Genomic DNA, 15,694 nt, shown 5'->3' with positions numbered 1-15,694 from the left:
ATGGAGTAAACAATTAGCAAGTCAATAACACAGTAGGAAAAAATGGGCAGTCTATATACAATGTGTGCAAAAGGCATGAGGAGGTAGGCGAATAATACAATTTTGCAGATTAACACTGGAGTGATAAATGATCAGATGGGCATGTACAGGTAGAGATATTGGTGTGCAAAAGAGCAGAAAAATAAATAAATAAAAACAGTATAAAAACAGTATGGGAATGAGGTAGGTGAAAAAGGGTGAGCTATTTACCTATAGACTATGTACAGCTGCAGCGATCGGTTAGCTGCTCGGATAGCTGATGTTTGAAGTTGGTGAGGGAGATAAGTCTCCAACTTCAGCGATTTTTTGCAATTCGTTCCAGTCACAGGCAGCAGAGTACTGGAACGAAAGGCGGCCAAATGAGGTGTTGGCTTTAGGGATGATCAGTGAGATACACCTGCTGGAGCGCGTGCTACGGATGGGTGTTGCCATCGTGACCAGTGAACTGAGATAAGGCGGAGCTTTACCTAGCATGGACTTGTAAATGACCTGGAGCCAGTGGGTCTGGCGACGAATATGTAGTGAGGGCCAGCCGACTAGAGCATACAAGTCGCAGTGGTGGGTGGTATAAGGTGCTTTAGTGACAAAACGGATGGCACTGTGATAGACTGCATCCAGTTTGCTGAGTAGAGTGTTGGAAGCCATTTTGTAGATGACATCGCCGAAGTCGAGGATCGGTAGGATAGTCAGTTTTACTAGGGTAAGCTTGGCAGCGTGAGTGAAGGAGGCTTTGTTGCGGAATAGAAAGCCGACTCTGGATTTGATTTTTGATTGGAGATGTTTGATGTGAGTCTGGAAGGAGAGTTTGCAGTCTAGCCAGACACCTAGGTACTTATAGATGTCCACGTATTCAAGGTTGGAAAAACCATGGTTTTACTCGCGTTTAAGAGCAGTTGGAGGCCACGGAAGGAGTGCTGTATGGCATTGAAGCTCGTTTGGAGGTTTGATAGCACAGTGTCCAATGACGGGCCGAAAGTATATAGAATGGTGTCGTCTGCGTAGAGGTGGATCAGGGAATCGCCCGCAGCAAGAGCAACATCATTGATATATACAGAGAAAAGAGTCGGCCCGAGAATTGAACCCTGTGGCACCCCCATAGAGACTGCCAGAGGACCGGACAGCATGCCCTCTGATTTGACACACTGAACTCTGTCTGCAAAGTAATTGGTGAACCAGGCAAGGCAGTCATCCGAAAAACTGAGGCTGTTGAGTCTGCCGATAAGAATTTGGTGATTGACAGAGTCGAAAGCCTTGGCGAGGTCGATGAAGACGGCTGCACAGTACTGTCTTTTATCGATGGCGGTTATGATATCATTTAGTACCTTGAGAGTGGCTGAGGTGCACCCGTGACCGGCTCGGAAACCAGATTGCACAGCGGAGAAGGTACGGTGGGATTCGAGATGGTCAGTGACCTGTTTGTTGACTTGGCTTTCGAAGACCTTAGATAGGCAGGGCAGGATGGATATAGGTCTATAGCAGTTTGGGTCCAGGGTGTCTCCTCCTTTGAAGAGGGGGATGATGTCACATGGGTATCTGCTTCTATAAACAAATGAGGAGATGGAAGAGGCAGGACTTTCAGCGCAATCTGCGTCAGAAATAGAATGGAATTCTATTTAAGCTCCTGGCATCGCAGAGGCTCGTTGGTGCACACAAGCAGTGAGGGTGCAATAATTGAATAACAGGGATTTCTACATTTATTTTGCGACGCTCGCGCACGCGATGTGTCCGGTCTGGTCAGCAAGTAAGGCTTAAGAGGGTGTGAAGGATGCTGAATGGGTGTAGACAAGGAAGAGTTCTCCAGTAGGTGTACCAAAACATTCATGGGCCATTTTCTCAAATGTGGTGTTAAAAAATTATATCATCAACTTTTAAAGCAGAATTACTTTCCCATTGTTCCTCAATCTACTTTTATCCTACGTAAAAACACAATTTCAAATGTTGCTACATAAGACCGAATCGAGTCGATCGTCACATTTTAGAGCACACTGTACGAGTAGCTATAATGTAATGACACCAAAATGCTGTCTGTATCATGTAACGTTATCAGTGGAGGCACCTCAGAGGAAGGGGAGGACCATCCTCATTTTGCAAAGGTCTACATTAGCCTCCACAGCATCTGTAGGGTAGCACCATGGTATAGCTGGAAGACAGCTATCTTCCGTCTTCCTCTGGGTACATTGACTTCAATACAAAACCTAGGAGGCTCATGGTTCTCACCCCCTTCCATAGACTTACACAGTAATTATGACAACTTCCGGAGGACGTCCTCCAACCTATCAGAGCTCTTGCAGCATGGACTGACACGTTGTCCACCCAATCAAAGAATCAGATAATCAATTTAGTACTGAACACATAAGCTACAGCTAGCACTGCATAAAATGAGGTGAGTAGTTGACTCAGAGAGAGAGAGACAATAGTTGAACAATTAAATGAATTTCTTCCAAAATGAAGAACAGCAATTTTTTTCACTTTCACAGCTAGTTTAGCCTGCTCAAACAGATGGATGCTATGTTAGCTCGCTGCCTATGACTATCCAACACAACACTGAAACTCTTTCAAGTCAAGGTAAGCTTTTGGTTTGACCAATTTATTGCCACCGGGGCCCGCCGGTGTAACTGCATACTGACTACACTAATGTAACTGCATGATTGTAGAGGGTTTACTAACTTGTTAGTAGTTCTGTTAGCTATGCTGACTATGACGTTACTTTAGCAAATATTGTGAGAACAATGGAGGCTGTGTGTAGCGGTTTGGCTTGGAAAGGTTTTTTCGCCTGGTAACATACAGCTGATGTGTTGTGCATCCACAAGCGAAGAGGTGAAAGGAGGAGCGTGCATAGATAAAAAGAACAGAACGTGGCTGCTATGAAAGTGAACAGTGTTTACAGGTGATCACTGCTGCTTTTTAATTACTTGATACTTTTCTTTCTTATTATTTTAAACTGCATTGTTGGTTAGGGGCTCGTAAATAAACATTTCACTGTAAGGTCTACAGACCTGTTGTATTCGGCACATGTGACTAATACAATTTGAATTGATATTCATTCCGCTGATTCTATTGAAAAATGTTTTTTAAACGGATGCAAACGGAACAAAACAGGGATAAAAAAAATGCCTGAATTTGTCCAATCGTTTGCAACTGTTGGACTAATGATTACACCCTATATCAGCTTGATGCAGGCAAGAGTGTGCAAGATGGTACTGAATGTCACCATCAGTCCATATGTGAAGGTCTGTCACTTCAAATTTGTCTCTCGACCTGTGTGCGCCTACGTTGTCAATTTTCATTCATAGGCTAGGTTGTAGCAACATCATGATAGGTATAGGGAAAATGTTAGTATCATGTAGTAGTCTAAACCTATCGCTGTTACATTGAACAGGGTGAATGGAATATGAATGACAGTCATCCAATATGCTTTAATAAAAAAATAAGGTAATGCTCATGAAAAAACATCGTCCTCCCTCATCTTAAATGGCACTGACCGCAACTGAGCGTTATTGTTCACCGATTATAGGGTCTTACAGGAGGCATATAGGTCTAAAAAGGAACACTTTCATAATGATTTTCTCAAAAATGGTTTGTGATACAAATGTAAAAAGCATGAACAATTAAGTTTTTGAGAATTGCCAGAACAATGACATACCAAAAATATTTTCCGCTCCCGCTGGTGTGGAATCGGCATATTATTCTACAACCTTCGTATAACAGAGTTCAATGATTTATATAACATGCAACATGAGGAAAAACGCCAACAGAGCTGTGGCCATGGATCAATAAATAACCCTGTTGTACACGTTAGCTAGCTACAGTTGCTAGCTACCTAGCTAACTAACGTTACCGACTAACTAGTTTATGTTAGATAGCGAAGATTAGCTAGCAATACCAGACAAGTGGAATGCATGGCGTGTGAATGTTAGATATAAGACGAAATAGTATGTAGTGGATAGATACAAATATCGCAATTTAAAATAAATTCAGGTCGGTTTTTATGTAGCTAACGTTAACGCGTATCGTAGTGAGCTAACTGAGCGCACAAGGAGTGATGCTAGAAAGGAAAGAATGCTAACACAAAAATAGCTATACAATTAAATAAAATATAAACGTTTTAGCTACTTACGTATGAAATACATTAAGACATGTCTAATTTGTTCCTTTGTGGCCCTTGTGCTCTAGGTTTAGGTCCGTTTTATGTAAACAAACCAAAATCGCCGTTCCTGGTCGTTACTAGTTACAACAGTCACAAAGTCATACACCCCGCCTATTTCTACAATCTATCTTCTTAAAATGTTATTTTAAACCTAACACTAACCTTAAGCCTAACCATAGCCACACTGCTAACCTTATGCATAACCCTAAATTAAGACCAAAAAGCTCATTTTTGTTTTCGTGATTTTTTACGATATTGTCAAAATAGACTTTGTGGCTATGGTAACTACTAGAAATGGTGTTTTCTGTCGTACTTCGTCTCTGCCATTGAATGCGGGACTACAGAGTGTGACGTTGACCAATCAAGAGTCATTGAAGCTGTAATTGTGCTCTGGGCCGTTGGTAAATTCAGAGCGCAGTCAGCTTGTCCGTTCGTAAATGTATGGCACAACTGTAACTTTCATCGATGAAAATAGACTGAGATAAAAACTCGGTGCCAACCAAGACCGACAGTAGGGATAGGGTAGCAATTTCAGCAGCACTATGGCTCTATAGTTACTCATCAAGAAGTTTCTTAATGTAGACAAAAATACTGATCGCACATTGGGTAAACATACAATACAAAATATTGCATGTTGAGTCCGTGCACAGTAATATGGTCCAGTAGGGAATTTAATGTAGCTTTATGTGTTTTTGGTGAAATTTCAGCAAATGATCAAATACCGTTTCCATATACACGGGTGAAGGGAATGCTGGGTAATATTGTACCCACTACTTTCTGATTGTTTCGCTGAGATAATATGCTTCATTCCGCTGTTAAACTACAGCATTGATGTCTGGAATGACACGTTTGAAATTACAAGTCAAAAAGCTGCTAACTAAATAGAACATTTTCTTTCACTTAACCGGATAGTCTAAATTTCGCCAAAACAGCATTTACGCATGCGCAGACAACAGTTCCAGTTCAGGGTCGTCACTTGTTACCACAAACAGAACGTTATAAAACCCCGCCGATTTCTAAAATTTCTCTTCTTAAAATGTCATTTTAAACCTAACAATAACCTTAAACACACTGCTAAGCATAACCCTAACCTTAAATTAAGACCAAAACCACATTTTTATTTTCATGAACAGAATAAGTTAGAAGAAAAACAAATAAATGGAGTTGCTTATTCAAGAAAGATCAAGTGTAATATATTAACAAAATAAAGCGAATTGGATGGAATATTGGGAAAAATGCACCAAATTCTTTTTTAATCTTCAACATAGAAATGCTACCAAAAAATAATATACAGAAACTTGTTACAAATGACAGTGTCATCCATGATTCACAAAACAATATTTTGAGAGGAAGCAAAGTACTTTAAGATTATGTTTCATTTCAGTCTAGTCCATCTCTACTAACTGAAGTTAATTGTGAGGATTTTTTTTCTATTAGTAGTGTAAAATGAACAGAGGTACAGAAAGACTCGTGTGAAGGCCTGAATACAGAGGATGAATTTCTAGATGTAATTAAAACCTTTAAGTCCAGGAAAACTCCAAGGCTGGATGACAGTTGAGGTATATCAAATATTTTTAGATGTACTCAAATGTCCATTATTAACATGTTTTAACCACTCCTATAAAAATGGAGAACTCTTACACTTCAGTGTTGTGATGCCAGCATTTTAGCAAAATGTATAGCACTTAGAATTAAAAAGGTGTTGTCGAATATTATTCATCCTAATCAGATTTTTTACATAGGAGATACATTGGAGATAATATAAGACAATAACTGAAAACAATAGAACCAGCCATTTGATAAAGAACAACTATAATGTATACATAAATGCATGGACTATTTTAATTTAGGAGAATCTCTTATGCAATGGGTTAAAGTTACAGAATGTATAGTAACCCCAGGTGTAAAATAGTAAATAATGTCTACATCTCAGAAAGTATTCAACTGTAAAAGAGTAGTAAAACAAGTTTGTCCACTATCAGCATACTGTATCTATTTATTATGGCCATGAAAATGTTAGCTAGTAAAATCAGATCCAACAATAAATCTGCAATATTGATATCTGCATTGAGAGCATCCTGACCGGTTGCGTCACCACCTGGTATGGCAACTGCTCGACATCTGACCATAAGGCGCTACAGAGGGTAGTGTGTACGGCCCAGTACATCACTGGGGCCAAGCTTCCTGCCATCCAGGACCTATATAATAGGTGGTGTCAGAGGAAAGCCCATAAAATTGCCAGAGACTCCAGTCACCCAAGTTATAGACTGTTTCCTCTGCTACCGCACGGCAAGCGGTACCAGAGTGGCAAGTCTAGGACCAAGAGGCTCCTCAACAGCTTCTACCCCCAAGCCATTAGACTGCTGAACAATTCATAAAAATCGCACTGCACAATTTACATTGACACCCCCTCCCTTTTGTACACTGCTGCTACTCGCTGTTTGTTTGTTACCTATGCATAGTCCTCAACTAGCCTGTATCCCTGCACACAGGCTCGGTACCGGTGCTCCCTGTATATAGCCTCGTTATTCTTATTGTGTTACTTTTTATTATTACTTTTTTATTTTAGCCTACTTGGTAAATATTTTCTTCTTGAACTGTACTGTTGGTTAAGGGCTTGTAAGTAAGCATTTCATGGTAAAGTCTACACTTGTTGTATTCGGTGCATGTGGCAATAAAGTTTGATTTGACTAAAGGCTTCAGTCATACAAGTTATACTTGAATCCGAACTGGTTCTGCAACAGATTATTAGGAATGGCTTACCCTCTGTTCAAAAAATAGCCCTTTCCATGAATTCAGATTACAACCTCTCACTTTCATTCATTTAAAAATTAAATCATCTCCGAAATATTAATATTTTTTAAAACAAGCCATAGAAAGCTGGTTGCAATTTCAGTTTAATCCACCAGAAAAATAATAATTGATACAACATTTTTAAAATAAATGTTTAAAAATTGTGTAATCTTTGTAAATAATATAATTTGTATTTGTATTTATTATTGATCCCCATTAGCTTCTGCTAAGGTAGCAACTACTTATCACGCATAAAACAAAAGATAAAACAGTATATCATAACATTATTACACCACTACATATCTACAATACAAAATGTATAAAACCACCATACAATAATATTACAATGTGTGTTCTGTTAGACAGGTAACTCATTATCCACAATATAGGGGGAGAGGTTGTTGTCCTGGCACCACAACTCCAGGTCTCTGACCTCCCTGTAGGCTGTGTCATCATTGTCGTTGATCAGGCCTACCAAGGTTGTGTCATCGGCAAACTTGATGATGGTGTTGGAGTCGTGCCTGGCCATGCAGTCATGAGTGAACAGGGCGTACAGGAGGCGTAGCATCCACGTCATCTGACCACTTCCGTATTGAGCGAGTCACTGGTACTTCCTGCTTTAGTTTGTGCTTGTAAGCAGGAATCAGGAGGATAGACTTATGGTCAGATTTTCCAAATGGAGGGCGAGGGAGAGCTATGTTTGCATCTCTGTGTGTTGAGTAACTGTGGTCCAGATTTATTTTCCTCTGGTTGCACATGTGACATGCTGGTAGAAATTAGGTAACTCAGATTTCAGTTTGCCTGCATTAAAGTCCCCGGGCCACTAGGAGCTTCTGGATGAGCATTTTCTTGTTTGCTTATGGCCTTATACAGCTGGTTGAGTGCGGTCTTAGTGCCAGCTTTTTTCTTTGGAGGTAAATAGACGGCTACGAATAATATAGATAAGAACTCTCTTGGTAGATCGTGTGGTCTGCAGCTTATCATAATGTACTCTACCTCAGGCAAGCACTACCTTGAGACTTCTTTAATATTAGACATCGCGCACCACCTGTTATTGACAAATAGACACACACCCCCACCCCTAGTCTTACCAGACGTAGCTGTTCTGTCCTGCCGATGCACGGAAAACGCTGCCAGCTCTATATTCTCTGTGTCGTCGTTCAGCCACAACTCTATTAACATGAGATATAACAGTTATGAATGTCCTGTTGGTAGGACAATCTCAAACGGAGATCATCCAGTTTGTTTTCCAATAGAATGTTATGTATACGGGGGATACAAACATCCCAGCTCTGCATATTTTGTTGCAAAGATATATAATCATTAGATCACTTGTTTTGGTATTACCCATATGTAGTTTGTTTTTGGTCACAGGTTCAGGAATGGCTGAAAAATCCCAACATTCACTTAAAGTTATCTTTGCAAATAGCACTGCTGGGTGACTTGAAAAGCCATGGTCAGTCGAACAATAATATAATAGTACTTTTAGTAAAGGTGTTCGTCTTTAATGTAGAATCTGTGGAAACTATAAGAATAGGTAGGTTCAGAACTTTTGTGAAACATCACAGCACAGTGAAAAATATATGGCAAGTAGAAGTCAAGACTGGATGGTTTTTAGAGATAGATGGGAGGGGTTAAGGGTAGCTGAAGGGTGGGATAAAAAATATATAAAATGTGGATTGAAGAGTGTAGAGAAATAGTGAAGTGTAGGAACAGGGCTTTCAGAATGTGGGAAAGGTACTGTATAGGGGATGATTAAGAGGATGAGTGGGGTCAGAATAGATTGGGATCTCCTTGTGCTGTAAAGTGGGGATACTGTTGCAGTGAGAGACATGGAGAAGGCAGAGATGTTAGCCCAGGCATTTGTGAAGGTGCACAGCTCAAATAATCTGACAGAAGCGTGGGAGAGAGAGGGTCAGAGGAGAACATCAGAGGGTCCTGGATCAGAGAGCAAAAGTGGGGATACATTGAATGGCCCTTTTACATTGGCTGAGATGAAGAGAACATTAGCTAAAGCTGGAGCAACATCTCCTGGGATGGATGGGATGCGTTATATCATAATAGCTCATCTCATTGACACTGCAATGGGGAAAGTATTGGGCCTTTACAATAAGGTGTGGCAGGAAGGGAAACCGCCTGGAAGTTGGAAGCAGATTGTTGTGGTGCCAATATGGAAACCAGGGAAAGACCCTAATACTCCTTCAAGCTATAGGTCGATAGCGTTGACATCTCATGTATATAAACGTATGGAAAGGATGATAACGTACTTTCTGGAGAGTAGAGGACTAATGTCACCAGATCAACGTGGGTTCTGGAAAGGCAGGTGAACGATTGATCCTGAACTGTGCATTGAGTCAGTCAAACGGAAGGCACAGGCAAATAAGGAGGTGGTGGTAGCCGTTTTCTTTGATGTAGGCCTATGATATGATGTGGAAGGGAGGCCTAATCATCAAGCTGGATAACATGGGGGTGGGAGGAAATCTCAATAAAAACCATGGATGCGTTGAGTAATGCGGCGTCAGTTAGAATAACAAGTGTTTTCTTTTTATTGTTTGGTGTCTGCGGAGCAGATGAAGCGTGCTTTGTGCCCTTTAAACAGTTATCTGAATGGAATGTGTAGTGTGTGGGTCTTCAAAGCAGGACACCTATCAAGGGGGTTATCTCTGGGGTGGCGCTGGAACTTAATGCAGATGATATAACTGAGGAACTAGATGGAGTGTTTGAGGCACATTACTGCTAAATATCTACCGAGCTACGTATAGCTTTTAGCCTTCACCAACGCTAGACTTTTGTTTACCACTTACTAGTTAGCTAGTCATGGTAACAAATATACTTTTTTAAATCTTTGGAAGTAACATTAGCTATGAAAATGAGTCTATTAGGGTATTAACTAATCTGTCTCCTAATCCCCTCCCTCCTAGCCTGGTCCCAGGTGATTTGTACTCTTGCCAAATCACTGAATGTGTGTGTGAGCTACTCACCGCTGCCTGTAAGGTTTCTGTTGGAGAGAAGGGCACTTTCTATCTTCCTATATGTTCTTCTCAGTGGCGGCTGGTGGGAGGAGCTATAGGATGACAGGGTCCATATGTTTGATGTGTTTGATATCGTTCCATTGATTCCATTCCAGCCATTACAATGAGCCAGTCCTGCTATAGCTCCTCCCACCGGCCTCTGGTTCTTGTTGACCTTTCTATCTGTTCTTACCCAGTAAGCAAAATGACATTGAAAATACGTCTGGACCCTGTCATCCTTATACGTCTTTCCCAGACATTGACATCAAATGCATTTACACAAATAAGTACACATTTAGGCAGTGTGGACCAGATACAAATCTGAAAGAATCATAGACATTTCTTCTGAGGGGAGGACGGCTCATAATAATGGCTGTAATGGAGCAAATGGAATGGCATCAAACACATGGAAACCACGTGTTTAATATATTTGATACCATTCCACCTAAAACGCTCCAGCCATTACCATGAGCTGTCCTCCCCAATTAAGGTGCCCCCAACCTCCTGTGACACACGCACAGCCACAGACCTTGTTAAGTTTGCCTACCTTTCCATGCTCTGTTCTGTTGATAGTATGTAAATGAATTGTACATAGGACAAGAGTGGCATCTAGTGGTGATTTGATAGTACTGCTGAATAATATATTTTTATTCCCCAGTGTCATTTCATTCAATCTACCTTCTTGTGCATTTCACGGCACATGTGGCAAATAACGTTTGATTTGATTTCATGTATTTTTGTCGTCTCACTTGATTGTGTCTTGACTGACATTCCTATATGTGTGATGTGAGATGATGGCATAACCTTTTATGTATATAATTTATTTAATCTTGATGTTACTTACTGTAACTGTATGTAAGCCCTGCAGTTCACTCCTTCATCAACTGAGTAGGTAGAGTGAATGTCAGAAAAATAAATAACGTGAGGGGGAGGAAATAACGTGCATGTCAGAACCATGTTTGCGAGTGTCAGTTTGTCAGTAGTGCACACACACACACACACACACACACACACACACACACACACACACACACACACACACACACACACACACACACACACACACACACACACACACACACACAGGTGTAATAATCTCAACCTATGGTGTCAGTGCCAGCCCATGTAGGTGTCAAGTGAGGATGGTAGGTGTCAGGTGAGGATGGTAGGTGTCAGGTGAGGATGGTAGGTGTCAGGTGAGGATTGTAGGTGTCAGGTGAGGATGGTAGGTGTCAGGTGAGGATGGTAGGTGTCAGGTGAGGATGGTAGGTGTCAGGTGAGGATTGTAGGTGTCAGGTGAGGATGGTAGGTGTCAGGTGAGGATGGTAGGTGTCAGGTGAGGATGGTAGGTGTCAGGTGAGGATGGTAGGTGTCAGGTGAGGATGGTAGGTGTCAGGTGAGGATGGTAGGTGTCAGGTGAGGATGGTAGGTGTCAGGTGAGGATGGTAGGTGTCAGGTGAGGATGGTAGGTGTCAGGTGAGGATGGTAGGTGTCAGGTGAGGATGGTAGGTGTCAGGTGAGGATGGTAGGTGTCAGGTGAGGATGGTAGGTGTCAGGTGAGGATGGTAGGTGTCAGGTGAGGATGGTAGGTGTCAGGTGAGGATGGTAGGTGTCAGGTGAGGATTGTAGGTGTCAGGTGAGGATGGTAGGTGTCAGGTGAGGATGGTAGGTGTCAGGTGAGGATGGTAGGTGTCAGGTGAGGATGGTAGGTGTCAGGTGAGGATTGTAGGTGTCAGGTGAGGATGGTAGGTGTCAGGTGAGGATGGTAGGTGTCAGGTGAGGATGGTAGGTGTCAGGTGAGGATGGTAGGTGTCAGGTGAGGATGGTAGGTGTCAGGTGAGGATGGTAGGTGTCAGGTGAGGATGGTAGGTGTCAGGTGAGGATGGTAGGTGTCCGCACACACACACACACACACACACACACACACACACACACACACACACACACACACACACACACACACACACACACACACACACATTAATGAATCCACAGTGTTCATAATAATAACCACAATAACCAACTGATACTAACAGGAGACATAGAGAAAAGCCCTCATTGTGAAAGAGGTATGGGAACCTGCTAATCCAAACTTCATCTACAGAAAATAGACCAATATAGGTGGTGTGTGTGTATGTGTGTGTGTGTATGTGTGTGTGTCAAATCAAATCAAATTGTATTTGTCACATACACATGGTTAGCAGATGGTAATGCGAGTGTGGCGAAATGCTTGTGCTTCTAGTTCCGACAATGCAGTAATAACCAACAAGTAATCTAGCTAAAAATTCCAAAACTACTGTCTTATACACACAAGTGTAGGGGGATAAAGAATATGTACATAAAGATATATGAATGAGTGATGGTACAGAGCGGCATAGGCAAGATACAGTAGATGGTATTGAGTACAGTATATACATATGAGATGAGTATGTAAACAAAGTGGCATACTTAAAGTGGCTAGTGATACATGTATTACATAAAGATGCAGTAGATGATATAGAGTACAGTATATACGTATACATATGAGATGAATAATGTAGGGTATGTAAACATTATATTAGGTAGCATTGTTTAAAGTGGCTAGTGATATTTGCTCACATTGTATATAGACTTGTTTATACTGTATTATTGACTGTATGTTTGTTTTACTCCATGTGTAACTCTGTGTCGTTGTATCTGTCGAACTGCTTTGCTTTATCTTGGCCAGGTCGCAATTGTAAATGAGAACTTGTTCTCAACTTGCCTACCTGGTTAAATAAAGGTGAAATAAAAAATAAATAAAAAATATATATATTTTACATAATTTCCCATCAATTCCCATTATTAAAGTGGCTGGAGTTGAGTCAGTGTTGGCAGCAGCCACTCAATGTAAGTGGTGGCTGTTTAACAGTCTGATGGCCTTGAGATAGAAGCTGTTTTTCAGTCTCTCGGTCCCAGCTTTGATGCACCTATACTGACCTCGCCTTCTGGATGATAGCGGGGTGAACAGGCAGTGGCTCGGGTGGTTGTTGTCCTTGATGATCTTTATGGCCTTCCTGTGACATCGGGTGGTGTAGGTGTCCTGGAGGGCAGGTAGTTTGCTCCCGGTGATGTGTTGTGCAGACCTCACTACCCTCTGGAGAGCCTTACGGTTGTGGGCGGAGCAGTTGCCGTACCAGGCGGTGATACAGCCCGACAGGATGCTCTTGATTGTGCATCTGTAGAAGTTTGTGAGTGCTTTTGGTGACAAGCCGAATTTCTTCAGCCTCCTGAGGTTGAAGAGGCGCTGCTGCGCCTTCTTCACGATGCTGTTTTGTCTGTGATGTGTACGCCGAGGAACTTAAAACTTACTACCCTCTCCACTACTGTTCCATCGATGTGGATAGGGGGGTGTTCCCTGAAGTCCACAATCATCTCCTTAGTTTTGTTGACGTTGAGTGTGAGGTTATTTTCCTGACACCACACTCCGAGGGCCCTCACCTCCTCCCTGTAGGCTGTCTCGTCGTTGTTGGTAATCAAGCCTACCACTGTTGTGTCGTCCGCAAACTTGATGATTGAGTTGGAGGCGTGCGTGGCCACGCAGTCGTGGGTGAACAGGGAGTACAGGAGAGGGCTCAGAACGCACCCTTGTGGGGCCCCAGTGTTGAGGATCAGCGGGGTGGAGATGTTGTTGCCTACCCTCACCACCTGGGGGCGGCCCGTCAGGAAGTCCAGTACCCAGTTGCACAGGGCGGGGTCAAGACCCAGGGTCTCGAGCTTGATGACGAGCTTGGAGGGCACTATGGTGTTGAATGCCGAGCTGTAGTCGATGAACAGCATTCTCACATAGGTATTCCTCTTGTCCATGTGGGTTAGGGCAGTGTGCAGTGTGGTTGAGATTGCATCGTCTGTGGACCTATTTGGGCGGTAAGCAAATTGGAGTGGGTCTAGGGTGTCAGGTAGGGTGGAGGTGATATGGTCCTTGACTAGTCTCTCAAAGCACTTCATGATGACGGAAGTGAGTGCTACGGGGCGGTAGTCGTTTAGCTCAGTTACCTTAGGAACAATGGTGGCCCACTTGAAGCATGTGGGAACAACAGACTGTGATAGGGATTGATTGAATATGTCTGTAAACCAGCCAGCTGGTCTGCACATGCTCTGAGGACGCGGCTGGGGATGCCGTCTGGGCCTGCAGCCTTGCGCGGGTTGACACGTTTAAATGTTTTCCTCACGTCGGCTGCAGTGAAGGAGAGTCCGCATGTTTTGGTTGCGGGCCGTGTCCGTGGCACTGTATTGTCCTCAAAGCGGGCCAAAATTTTATTTAGTCTGCCTGGGAGCAAGACATCCTGGTCCGTGACGGGGCTGGTTTTCTTTTTGTTATCCGGGATTGACTGTAGACCCTGCCAAATACCTCTTGTGTCTGAGTCGTTGAATTGAGATGCGAGTGTGTATGTGCGTGTGTCAGAGTTTTTATTAAATTTTTTTTATTTTACCTTTATTTAACCAGGCAAGTCAGTTAAGAACAAATTCTTATTTTCAATGACGGCCAAGGAACAGTGAGTTAACTGCCTGTTCAGTTAGCAGAACAACAGATTTGTACCTTGTCAGCTTGGGGGTTTGAACTTGCAACTTTCCGGTTACTAGTCCAACGCTCTAACCACTAGGCTACCCTGCCGCCCCCAGTTAGTAGGGCCTTGGGGATTCAGGGGATGTTTTTGCCACTCAACACCAGTATAAAAGCCATGTGTGTCAACTAGCCTACTACAAAACAGAGTTGGTGACAACAGCAGCTGTCTAGATACGCCTCTCGTAACAAAGTCCTGTTTTAAATTACAAAACAAAATAATGTAGTGCAATCAAGGTATGAAATGATTATATTTGAAAATACAATTTCTTTTGGGGCTTAGTTGTGGTTTATTTGTTATGTTCTGGCCCGCCGACCATCTGCTCCAACAAAAATCATTCCACGGCTGAATCTAGTTGCCTACCCGTGCTTTAGTCTCTGGGAGTGTCCCAAATGGCACCATATTGCATATATAGTGCACTACTTTTTACCAGAGCACTATGGGGCAGCAATCTGTTGATCATTCAACTCTTCAATCTTTAGAATGGAGTGAGTTGATTGACAGAAATCACTGAGCCTTTACAGCTCCCTCCATTAAGGGATTCAGTCATTCATCACATTAAGGAGCAAGTTACAGACATGTGTGTGTGTGTGTGTGTGTGTGTGTGTGTGTGTGTGTGTGTGTGTGTGTGTGTGTGTGTGTGTGTGTGTGTGTGTGTGTGTGTGTGTGTGTGTGTGTGTGTGTGTGTGTGTGTGTCTAGGTCTAAGGTAAGTGAGTGAAGTTGGGATTTCCATCCAACAGCAGACTGCACATGACGTTGTTGGGAGTGTGACGACTCCAACTTTATTTGCACGTAAGCCGAAAGGCATAGTTTTTAATTTGATATGTAAGCATAATTTAACACCCACCTACAGTTCTACAGTTGTATTAATATACATGTAGCAGTATGAGTGGTATTGTTCACTGACAACATCTTGACTATTTTGGCTTCTTTCCAAGTCGAAAATGTAAATATCAGTCCTGTTTAAATCCTTCTCACATCACACTACTATCATCACTGTGTTCAATCAAACCTTTTGTGGCATCACACTATTATTATCATCACTGTGTTCAATCAAACCTTTTGTGGCATCACACTATTATTATCATCACTGTGTTCAATCAAACCTTTTGTGGCATCA

At 42.3% G+C, this 15,694-nt stretch overlaps 1 protein-coding gene across 1 annotated transcript in view; it reads right to left on the bottom strand.

Moving 5' to 3' along the window:
* The window catches only part of abca5 (ATP-binding cassette, sub-family A (ABC1), member 5), a 123,705-nt gene extending 119,244 nt beyond the window's left edge, over positions 1 to 4,461 (bottom strand). The window contains exon 1 of the mRNA XM_052473580.1: positions 4,157 to 4,461. Within this exon, the coding sequence (XP_052329540.1) occupies positions 4,157 to 4,169 (13 nt within the window). The 5' untranslated portion in view covers positions 4,170 to 4,461. The remainder of the gene's footprint in view (positions 1 to 4,156) is intronic.
* Positions 4,462 to 15,694: the final 11,233 nt, after the last annotated feature.

This window comes from Oncorhynchus keta, chromosome 2, assembly GCF_023373465.1.
Source record: "Oncorhynchus keta strain PuntledgeMale-10-30-2019 chromosome 2, Oket_V2, whole genome shotgun sequence".
Lineage (NCBI taxonomy): Eukaryota > Metazoa > Chordata > Actinopteri > Salmoniformes > Salmonidae > Oncorhynchus > Oncorhynchus keta.
Note: the sequence above shows the minus strand (reverse complement) of the source record. Positions and strands in the feature narration are given on the sequence as shown.